We start from the raw sequence: 12,387 nt of genomic DNA on the forward strand, positions 1-12,387 counted from the left end.
AATTATCATCTATTTGTTTAAATTTTTATTAAATCCCTAAACATTTAATAATCCATCTTTATAAACTTTTGTCTGGCATCATTATACTAAATAAACATTTAGGTCAGGTTTTTTTTTTTTAAGTAGCATCAATTTAGGTTATCATTTTATATCTATATTTAGGTTCTGTATTTAACAGCTAAATTGCAAAATTAGAAAAAATCAGGCAGCTCCCCTTAAACAATAAACTATTCAGTAATATTAACAGTTGTAGAATTAGACCCAGAAGCTGTAAAGCACACAAACTGGACTAATTGTGTTCCTCAGCCCTCTTTTACTATTTGTGCTTTCTTCTAAACATCTGAAGTCTTGCTTTTTGTAGATTTTCAAAATATGTATAAAAAAGTGCATTGTTCACATGTGTAAACCACTGGAAACCCCTTAACTCTCCATCTGCTGATTTCACAAGATTTTTTTATGTAGCCAACACACACAGTCTGAGAGTAAGGATGTGATTTTTCAAGGACATGAAATGCAATTTGGAGTTAACAGACAGCAAAATCTGGCAGACAGGTACCTAACTCTGGTATAGTTTTGCAAACCTTTTCCTCAAGGCTCAGCCATATGTTATAGATCTTAGAAAAACGAATAATGAAAAACAGCCTTACACCAGTATTCCTTTTTTATCTCACTAAATTAACTTTAAGACTATTCTTAAAAGAAACTAATCTTTTCCTAAAAACTATTTGATTAATCCTCTTCTAGTCTTCAGGCATAAAACTGAAATAAGGTCAACCATCTTAACACACTTGCACTTGAATCTCTCCTATCTTATGCAGGAAGTAAAACTACAACAATCAGAAACGTAAAATCTGGTAGTTCTGGTGCATCAACTGTGCACCAGCTTTGATTCTAGCAGAAAGAAATAACCTTGCTTTTTTATCACCACATCACACACATGCAGAGAAAACTCGGCAGGAATGTAAAGCAAATGAACTAATGAACTTAATTAACACACAGAAAATAAAAGACCTGCCCTGCAGATGTGTATTTGTAGTGAAATCAGTCAGCAAATAAACAAGTAGTCATGACAAAATTTTATATGACTTCCTCCTGTCACTGGGGTCAGAAGTACAAAAACTGGGTAGGAAAGAAGTTATTACAAACCTTTCTTCTAAAATTAATGGGGGTTTTGTGTATTTGTAAGAAACAAAGCACAAGTTATTATTCCTGCACTGAGTAAAGCCCAGCACCAGTCCCACTGCTGAGATTATGGAAACCCAGAAAGAGTCCAGCCCTGCCAGAGGGATCCTGCCCTGGCTCTGTGCAGCTGGTGACAGCACAGGTTGGTGTGCACAGAGCTCAGTGAAGGTGACACGGGTGACACGGTGAGCCGAGGGCTCAGGAGCCACCCCAGCCCCGTGGTGCAGGAGAGCACAGCTGCCTGCCACCTTGGTGCACTCTTGCCCTTGAAAGTCCACTTTGCAGTGGGCTGATGAAGTGTGGTGGATGGAGAGAGCCTCTAAACCTATGTGGTTGTATCAGCTGCATATGCAACAAATTCTTAGGTATGTGGCGGCTCCAGGGAAGAGTTTTCCCCTTCAGAGCCTCTTCCAGGGGTCTGAACACCAAACCCACCAGTGTTTCTGTGAACCATAACAAGGCAGTTCACAGCTTAGGAAACACACCCCCAAGCACAGAGGTAGTAAAAGATCAAGAAGCCAAATTTCAGTTACCAATAATTATAAATAATTTTATTTTTTTTTAATAGACCGTCTCGTAGCAGAAGATGGTACCCTCTTTATTGTCTTTCTCCAATTTTTTTTCTCTAGCAAAAGGCTAAGACAAGAAAACAAAAAGATGACTGTAGAACCAAAACTTGCAACAGCCAATACTCTTGTCCTCTTGCTGGGTATGTGAGAATGGCAGTTGACCTCTATGCTGGAGTGTTTCCATTATGTTAAAGTGACAAAATCAGGGGAATGGCTTCATTTTAAACAAAGGTGAGCACAGAGACATTCCCATATAAAGGAAGCAATTCTTGACACCTGTGAATATATTCTGACAGGGCAACTTGCCCTGTCATACAAATGGTAACTTATTTTACATCCCCAAATGCATTAGGCATGATTAAAGAAATTCCACTTATAAACTTGAAAATAATATTTAATAACACAGAATAACTTGCACCCATACCCATGAGGTAAGAAAACCCTGGACTGAGACTCAAATATAAGTAGCATTTAGATGGTTATTTCCTTATAACTTCACATCCCTAACAGGAAAAAAAAAAAAAAAAAGAATCTCCCAAACCCCAAATAATGCAAGGTAAATCTGTAAGGTCTGCTTTCACTGATTCATAGTTTGGCCATTACTCAAGCATGCAATGTATAATGCTGATGAGTTAAACATCACATCACACATTTTGATTTATTCCTTTCAATTCTCTGGGAATTTTATTTATGTTTATAACTACAAGGTCAGTGGTGCCAATAGATTCAATCCAGGGATAGATAGTTGAGTGCTTAGACCATTACACAGAATTACAGTGTATTGATTAGAATACTTATGGAATAACTAAGGACAAAACTAATAATGTTACTAAGAAAAATGCCCAGAAGGGATCAGGTTTAGTCTAACCAAGTAATACAGTTTCAGCATTACTGAAGAGAATACCAGGAGTCTAAAAGGTGAACTCTTACAGTTATTATTTTCTTTAAGTTGGTGCTCTTCCACAGTCAATGAAAATATTATTTTATTTCTCCCTTCTATCATTTTATGTACTAAATCAATATTATCTATGCTGTCCTCAAGACACAGAAGACCAAATCCACCAGTGTTTCTGTGAACCATGACAAGGCAGTTCACATCTTAGAAAACACACTCACAAGAACAGAGCTAGTAAAAGATCAGGAGGTCAAATTTCAGCTAACAATAATTATAAATCATTTGAATTTTTTTTTAAATAAAACATCTCCTAGCAGAAGATGTTACCCTCTTTTATTATCATTCTCCAAAGCAAGAAAACCACTTTCTTTATGTGGTTTCTGAATTTCCAGAGTATCTGAGCACAAAAAGCACAAGCTGGTGCTGTATCACATATCACTAATTCAAAGCATTTAATCCTGTCTTCCACACGTCGGCCAAAGCAATACAAATGCCAAAAAATTCCTCTTTGATAGCAGAATTGTATACACTGTACATTATATAAGCCTTCTGTCCCCTTCCACTTGAATGTACACGATCAAATCATCGTGGCCATTACTTTCTATCGAGCAGATGGTATTATGCGATTTTTGATAAAGAACAACAATCACCCAGGAAGGGTTGCAAAGGGGTCGCTGAAACCAAGATTAACAATTGATTAGCTTTAATGGACCGTGACAGTAATAAACAACAGAGCTCCACACAAAGATTTGATTGTCCTGTTAATGCTGCTGACACAAATGGCTTTTAACTGGCTTCCTGAAAGTGTTAATATCGCCAGAGCCTCGGCAAATGAAGGACTTCGTCAAAGTGAGAACTGTCCTGCAGTGGAGAAGCATTTACTACAGCCTTCTAAAACATCTTCCATAAAGTGTGTTTCTGATTTATTCAGACAATAGTTCCTATTTCTCCAAGGCTTAAAGTTCAACAAAATGAAACACAGCACGCCTCTGCAAGGCTGGAGTATAATAGAACTCTAAAGCATTTGAATAGATAACCCAGCACTCCCCGAATATACAGAATAATGTGAATTATCATTTTCAGTGGACTCATTTTATCCTGCCTGGACTGACAGATCTCAGTATCACAGCCTTCTAAATTCAGTTTTTTAATGCTTGGTTCTGATAAGTTGACTCTATTTTATAGTCTTCCTTTCTGTACAGAAATCAGTAATTTGCATCATATTTTCATTAAAATAAAGTGGTTTGTGATTACTGGAAATAACCATGGCAAAATCTGAAAACAAAACTTAACAGATCTGTTTACTTCTTAGATATGCATATGGGAAAATGTCTATGGGAAAAGTCTCTGTTTCCTTTAATTCTTTAAGCCCAAAATTTAAATAGACTTACAGCAAATATTCATAGAAGGTTTTAAAATTGAAGCTAGGTAGAGGCAAAGTAGACAACACTCCACCTAACATGTCATTCAAGAAACCATAGATCCAGGAATTCAATTAAAGGTAAGGAGGTATTTACCCATCTAAGCACTGAGTAAGACTTTCTGTTAAACTTTTAATGTCAGGTTAAATTACTCAGTTTCTAAAATCAACCTTTTTTTTTTTTTTTTTTTTTGATTATGTGTCTTATTTAGGAAAAGGCTTTTGTTTTAAACATTTTTAGCTGTGAGCTGCCTCGGTGCTGCTCCCTCCTGTGTTATGCCTAAAGGCACCACACAGCAGTGGTGCAGCTCTACGGGCTCCTAGGAAAGAGGGAAACCAGCGTCTGCTCTAGACACAGATCAAAACACAAACCACTTGTACAAATCAAGGTCATGCTAATCCCATCCCCGTGGGTCCCACCCCATCTGCAAATTGGACTCTCTGCAGAGCAGTTCCTCACTGCAGCGACACAACACGAGGCTAATTGCTGTGTTTAAAAATGTGATCTACCCAGATATGCAAGGGAATTTAAATGAAATCTCTGAAAGAGTAAAGCCACCTGCTTGGTGTCCCAACACACAAGCACTAACTACATAACCTGTCAAAATACTGAGCCAGCCTTCGTTAATTCCATTTTCTCTAATCAGCATCCTTCTATTACTCACATGCTTGGCTTTCTACAGCAGCTCTTCAAGCAAGCTATTGTATAAACCATTAGATATACTCTGATAATAAACATTCAAGAAAGTAATTTTTTACTACCTGTAAGTCAGCATCAAATTCATGTTTCAGGTAAGCATCTTCTGCAGCTTCAACAAGACGCTGAAAAAAAAAAAAAGGGCATTTTTGAAATAATGGATAACAACTTTAAAACCTGGTACAAAAACAGAGATTGTTTGAGCATTGTGAAATTCATTTGCTCTCATACTTCATTGAATAGAAATAAATTATTCCAATTTTAAAAAAGAAATAAAGGACCAAGTTTTTTAAAACTTCAGTACCCTCTGTTGGTGATACAAAACTCTAAAAACAGCTCACCTATTAATAAATAAAGAAATAAAAATGTCTCTTTTTTCACCAGTGCTCAGCTTCCTGTAGCTCCCATTCTGAAATTATTTTTAAGAGAACAAAAATAAAGTTGATTTCACATGGACTTTATTTTGCACATAGGAGCCCTTTTCAAATCTTCCTTAACAGTAAATAGGAGGTATTCCCAAATAATGCAACTGATTTCAAGAAACTGACATAAAAATGAATTTCTAAAGTACACATCAACTATAAATGATAAGAAAAATATAGACGAGGTTTGTTTACCGAGCAGACTGAAATAACACCTTAACATGGTACATTATCACAAGATTTTTCTGCAATTACAGAAGCAACATCTACTGAATGGCAGCAATTCAGTAGTATTTTTGCCCTCTTAACAATATCCAGAACTCCTTTTAGTAGTTATTTTTCCTCACTATTTTCATCTGACAAGAAAAAACACAGTTGCACCAAAACACAGCTACCTGAACCATTTAATTCATAAAGGGGTTTGCTGCAGATATTCTATTGGGAATTGACATTATACCTTTTCTAAGGTTTCACTCAGCGTTCTTTATACTTCACAGCATTTTAACCATGGAAGAGACTCCTAGCTTTCATTTAATCTACCTGAACATTCATATATGTACAAGCCAAAATCAAACAAAGAATACTCTGTGTCTTTTATTTTCTTTGCTCTATCAGACACTGGTACCCATGGATATTTTCACATATTTTACATCACGAAGCGAGGTCCAGACTCTCATTAACAATACGCAGAGTGGGCAGCCATGCACACATTTTTTCTCCCTTTTCATAACAGTTTGCACATTTATCAAGTCTTTGGATATAAATCAAAATGAAATCAGAATTCATATTGATTGCCATACAGTTTGAGCTATAATGGAAACTGAACCAAGAAAAATATTTCTGGTTGCCAGTGCAGAACAAATGGTTGAGCAGAGCGCTGACAGTTTGAGCAGAGCCCCGGTGGCTGCAGGGAGGGTTTGTGCTCGCCGGGTCCACAGAGCAGCAGCGAGTCCCAGCCTTGACCCGCTGCCCCATCCCATGTCCTGCTGCCCCGTCCCATGTCCTGCTGCCCCATCCCATGTCCTGCTGCCCCGTCCCATGTCCTGCTGCCCCATCCCATGTCCTGCTGCCCCGTCCCATGTCCTGCTGCCCCATCCCATGTCTTGCTGCCCCATCCCATGTCCTGCTGCCCCATCCCATGTCCTGCTGCCCCGTCCCATGTCCTGCTGCCCCATCCCATGTCCTGCTGCTCCACCCCATGTCCCGCTGCCCCATCCCATCTCCTCCCTGTCCCATCCCATCTCCAGCTGCTTCACCCCATCTCCTGCTGCCCCATCCCATGTCCCGCTGCTCCACCCCATCTCCTGCTGCCCCATCCTATCTCCTCCCTGTCCCATCCCATCTCCCCCTCACCCATGACGAGCACCAGCCCCAAAAACCCGGGGGCCTCTGCTGGGCTCCTGCCCCCTTCCTACACACCCCATGGGGAGTCTCTCCAGACTTTTCTTTGGTGCAGAATTACAATCTCAAGCGCACAATCAAAAACTGGAAATGCTCCTGATGCCTCGGCTGATACAGAGAAGCAAAGGTCACCTTCCCAGAGCCCTGTGCTGGGAGTACTTCCCTGACATTTGGCTGGTTCCAGCTTTAAACCTCTTGTCCCATGAAAACCCAGCTGGTCACAGCAAACCCATTTGACCCAAAGTGGAACTGAGCTGAGCTGGGCCCAGCACTGGGCAAATCAAACCTGAACTGAACTGGCAAAATGTCTGAGCTCACCTTCCTACGTACAGGGGTAAGAGAACCCAAAAATAACAATGCATTCCAACCCGCTGCAGGGGGATCCAGGGGAAAACATTTCACATGGAACTGTGAACTTCTGAGCCGTTGTTCCCACTACTCCTGTACTATCTGAATAGTACCAGGAACAGACCTTGCAATGTGAAACATTAATGAATGGTCATTTGAGCCAAAAATCTTTGCCTTTAGAATCTAAAAAGGGAAGTAACACCAATTTTCTCCTCTGGGGGGGAAGCCTTATAACAACTGAAACAAATCCATACACATTTGAACATTCTCAGAAGCCCAGCTTTAATCAGCATGCTAGTGACTGCTGAAATTTTTACAAACACAGCCCTCATTTTTCAAACATGAAAAAGACCTTTTATGCAAAATAATTACTCTAATTCAATGCACTAGCTTTATTTTCCTTTATTATAAAGGCATAGGTGAATTACTACACTGTGCCCACCTGATACAAAAGTTCATGACTGATGGGTTTGAGAGTAAAAAAGTGAAAGGATCAAAAAAATTCTTCATACAGAAAAGAATACATGGAAAAGGAAACATGTTTTTCTTTTTGTGTTGAAATACTTTCTTAATCATCAAAAGAAAAATTATAGTATTTCATGAGATACCAGTGATATTAGATATCAGTAGCTAGTGGGCTAGAAAAATAATTCATGGCTTCTTATATGGTTTGTATTGATCCCAATGTGTTTCAATTACATTTTTGCCTCAGTGAAATAAATTTAAACTAAGATTTATCCCCACATATAAGAAATAACTAGAGAAGCATAAGATGGGCAGTAGTAGAAACATCTGGTAACAAGGGCAGCTCAGAAATGAAAAGTACTGCATGTTATTTTATTGAATTATTCATTAAGATTTCAATTCTTACTTTTTGTTCTTTTTTTAATGTACATTTCAGCAACATTCTCTACAAGAAACTCAATGACAAAGAAGTAAAGTGTCTACTGACAGGAATTTTTCCTTGAAGCTCTAGAAGCAAATATTTAAGCACATTTTGTGCTTTGCCCTCACAAAATTAAATAAAAAATTAAACTTTTGCCACATGAAATGAAAAAAATACAAGCATATGCTGCACTTTCGATGTGTCAGTCCTTAACCACAGTTTGCTTTAAGTATCTGAACACCATTATGAAGGAAACCATGAGAAATCTGGGAGAGCTACAGAAAAGAAAAGCCAAAAAGTCCAACTCTAGAAAATGGCATATTAATGGATATACACAAATTATATCGCAATGAAGAAATTGAATGCAAATGTTTCATGGGGTTTTGTTGTGTTTTTGGGAGGGGGTTGGTTGGATTTTTTTTTTAAAGATGTTCCCAAAGGGATGAAGCACAATGGAAGAAATTCCTTAACATTCTGCAGGCAAAAACATCAAAAACACATGTAATACTGCAACTTTTTTATATGGAGGCAAAAAATCCCTTTTAAAATATTTTAATGACTGAGCAGTTATCTAGCAATGAGTCTCAACATTAGCATGATTAGCAATTTTAGCTTAATAGTTTATAATGACACTCTTAATAGAAATGCCAATATATTTTCATTTGAGTAACCATACTCTCAAATCCTTGCTGGAGCAAGTAAATGCTTCCCAAGCTGTGGTTATCCTGAAGGGAATTGTGAGTTATCTGCATGCACTTACATGGAATGAATTGTGAACACAGAGAATTGGTACACTCACACCATTCGAGGGGGTTTTTAGAAAAATTTAGCCCTAAATGTGGAGGTGTCTGTGTGCACATAAGCAGGCAGGTCAAGGGCAGCACACAATCTTTAGATAAAGCAATTATAATCTTCTAAAGCACAGCTCCATTGAGGTTCCCCCAGTTAAGGAACTAATCCTTAGAACTTTCCCAACACACGTAAACCTGAGAAAGATGAACTGCCTGACCCAGAATATCACAATGCAATATGCATAAAAACAGAGCATGAAGCAGGAAATGAAAAAATAACATAATCACAAAAAGCCTCCAAATGGTCACCAAAACATAAGCTCAATGTTTTGTATATTTGTGGTACTGATATTACAAATAACATGGAAAAAGTTGAGAGATGAAAAATAAGTGTTTGTTACCTCACGGTAATTTTTTTTTTATAAATCACTGAGCTATCTCTCAAATTACCTAACAAGGTAATTTTCTTGACAAATGATATTATAATTTCAGTGAACTGATATTTCCAGATAAATTCTCTTTCAAGTTAGGTTGCTATAGATAGAGCAAAGGAAAGGTGAAACAAAATGGATGAAGCGCAAGAAGAATCCAACAAAAAGCAAGGGGGAAAAAGAACAGAAATTAAGAGAAGTGAAAATAAAAGCTGCAAATAACAATTTCAAGAAAAAAAAAAATCAGACTAACATCCAGAGGGTAGGGTAGTTATTTTAGCTTCTGAGATTTTTTCTATTTTTATGTACTTTTTAAGGGTTTCACATTACTTCTGGATGATTTTACTTCATTAGAATCTCATTTTTAATTTAGATTAAATAAATTCATAAGCATAACCAAATTTGAAACAGTTTCTGAACTCCTGAACTGTGGAGGGTTACTAATCTTTATCCATGAATGCTGACAGAAGTGATGCCCTTCTCTCTTTTCAGCTATGAAATCTTAAAAAAAAATTATATTTCATTGTTTCCTTTCTATTTTTTTAAGATAAAACAACTGCAACACATAAAACTAGAAATGCTTCTCAAAACCAAACTGCTACAAATCACAAAAAAGCATAGAAGATGGCTCAAATTAAATTATAACTAGTATCAGCCAGGTACTGGTATCATCTAAGTCCATAACATAAATAGTTTCTATTCCATAATAACAATTTAATACCATTTCTTTAAAAAAATGCATTGACATATCACAGTTATTAAAGAAGCATAGACAAGCCTGTAGGCTGCTCTTATATTCTAGCATCAAATGCATTCAATCAACAGCAAAAAAAATAGCCCTGAACCCTAACAAACTTTATTATTATTTCCCATGGTATCAGATCTGTTTGTGTTCCTAAAAACATGAATATAACTTCGATGTTGATATGAGATGTGTTTTGGAAGAAAATATACTAATAATCATTTGTGTAACTTTAACAGGTCTGTCTCTCTGACTCCTATATATGGAATTGTAAGCAAGATTTCTATCTTAATCAAATATAATGAACTTTGTTAAGAAAAACAGCAGATAACAGGAAAGGAAAACCTATGCCTGTTTTTAAAACCTTATTTCTTTCATATCTTGTAGCAAGGTTTATGGTACATTACCAACCAAAAACTAGCAGCATTCCATATGCTGAAACACCAGTTTTCTGTGTGCAGAAAATACTCACAGCTACCAGTAGTTACCCTTCTTCGGGTGAAATATTCAGTGCAATTTTAATAGCCTCACTATTGATTTGCATGTCTAATTTCAAATCAAAATTTACAATAATTGAGCTCTGAATATGCCAAAAATATTTCCTAAAGTGCTGCCAGATAACTATTTAAACATAGTTCAGCAGTTGAAAGTATTCCTGGGAGAGAAACAAGATTGGGTTTCCGTCATCAGAGCAATTTTCCTCACTGGCTTCCCCGTGAGAAGCCTAGAGTGTGCATGTGGGAGCACTCAGCAATAGATCATTGAACTTTAAGAACATCACCCAGGTACCTTCCTGTGACTTCCCCATTTTGGGGTTCATTTCAGATGTGAAAAAGGGGTTTTCCTCACCAGGAAATCTGTAAGGCTGCAGGTGCTTTGAAAACTTCTGAAAAGGCAGGGCTGTTTTGAGAGAGAACAAGATTTATTAGCATTAAGTGAGCTTAGGTAATATTCTGGCATGGTGCTAATTCTGCTGCAGGTCCTCCTTAGTTCCCTCAGGGTTCTGGGCTTTGCTCCTTTCACAGCTCATTTAGTGGACAAGTTAAAGAAGCCAAGAGAGATTTTGATGTTGCTCCTCAGTCCCACTTTTATTTCCCATGCCCAAACCCAGTATCATATCAGATAGCAATGAATGCCCCAAGGTGCAAACAGGCTTCCCAATCTCAATGTTTTATCACAAAAAGCTTTGTACCTGTTTGCTATAACACAGAGAGAAGCATCAGACACCGATGCTGCCCTTGGAGGAATATTTGCTCCCCTCAGGAGCACACGAGGACCTCGACAGGGCAAGGACACCAGCCTGGCAGTGTGGCTGATTCAGTCCTTGAGGTGGGGACACACAAACACACACAGAAGGTTTCCTCTTTCCAGAAAGCCTGGCAGTGTATTTTATACCCCAAATTGTTCTCTTCAGCAGTGTGGTATTTTCTAGGGAATTTTAGCACTAAAATTGCTGTTGCTGTGACTAAGATGCACCGAACATTACTTGGTGCCTGTTACCTTGCTATTCAAATTCCTAGTGCTTGTGGCTTAAGATAGATAGCAATCTTGCAACTAATGCCATACAAAAACTGCCTGCTCTGTGACTACTATCAAATTCCACTGCAACCCAGCCAGACAATGCTCAGCCACACTAAGTGCAGCAAAGCACAATCAAAGCAGAAATTATAAATAAAGGATAAAAATAAATTAAAAGCTTAGCATGTGCAATTATCGCAAATAACTTCAATTATCCACTTATATTCATTCAAAACTGGCAGATATTCAGGTTGATTGTTGTTAGAGTGCTAGCTGGTTTTTTGAAGCAACAAGAGTTCAGCTTGGCACAGTGCTGGACAAAACAGAAATGAAAGTGCAAGTGGATTAAAGTACGTGAAATTCACACATTGCATAACAGTGGCTAAGACAGTCCTGGAGTAATTAGATGCATTTCTACTTAACTAGGCCAAAACTATTTTTAATTATGGCATCTGGAGTTTGCCAAGGCATTGAAGGAAGACTCCATATGAAGAAGATAACACATTTGTCTTGTACCGAGTTCTTTAGTGCTCAAAGGCTGCACAAATCCAATATATCAGATATAAAATATGCAGATTATCAAATCTGCTCCTACCATGTTATTATGTCTAGCACAGAGCAGAATGAGGTGCTAAATAGGGTTCTATTCCATACTTTTAATTCCGTGTGTCCCAGACATCAAGGAATCAGTTCAGCTGCAGACACAACTTAGAGCTGTTCCAAGGACATTTAAAAAATGATTTGCCTGGCTGGGGTACAGCAACAGCCAGCTCCTTCAGCCACCTCTCCTGCCTCAGGGCCAAGAGGAAAATTCTTCAGTATTTTGCACCGACCACACATGCCCCCCAGGTTGTGTAATTCTCTGGCAATACCTTTATGCATCCTTTTGATTTCATTTGCAACATGGCAATACAATTTGCAAAGTTTTACTTTCAATGAATAATTCACAACCAGTGCATTTTTCTTTTCCACATATATTTAAAAATGTAATCGAAATGTTACTTTGTAAAACACCTTCCAAAAGGAAGGGAAGCAGGCCTGTGCATGAGTCCATAGACCCACCTGTTTACACACACCTTTAAATA

At 37.9% G+C, this 12,387-nt stretch overlaps 1 protein-coding gene across 1 annotated transcript in view; it reads right to left on the reverse strand.

The window, feature by feature from the left end:
- CACNA2D3 (calcium voltage-gated channel auxiliary subunit alpha2delta 3) overlaps positions 1–12,387 on the reverse strand; it is a 389,866-nt gene that overhangs the window by 266,538 nt on the left and 110,941 nt on the right. The window contains exon 4 of the mRNA XM_053989736.1: positions 4,829–4,888. Within this exon, the coding sequence (XP_053845711.1) occupies positions 4,829–4,888 (60 nt within the window). The remainder of the gene's footprint in view (positions 1–4,828; positions 4,889–12,387) is intronic.

The sequence above is a fragment of the Vidua macroura genome, chromosome 13 (genome assembly GCF_024509145.1).
Source record: "Vidua macroura isolate BioBank_ID:100142 chromosome 13, ASM2450914v1, whole genome shotgun sequence".
Lineage (NCBI taxonomy): Eukaryota > Metazoa > Chordata > Aves > Passeriformes > Viduidae > Vidua > Vidua macroura.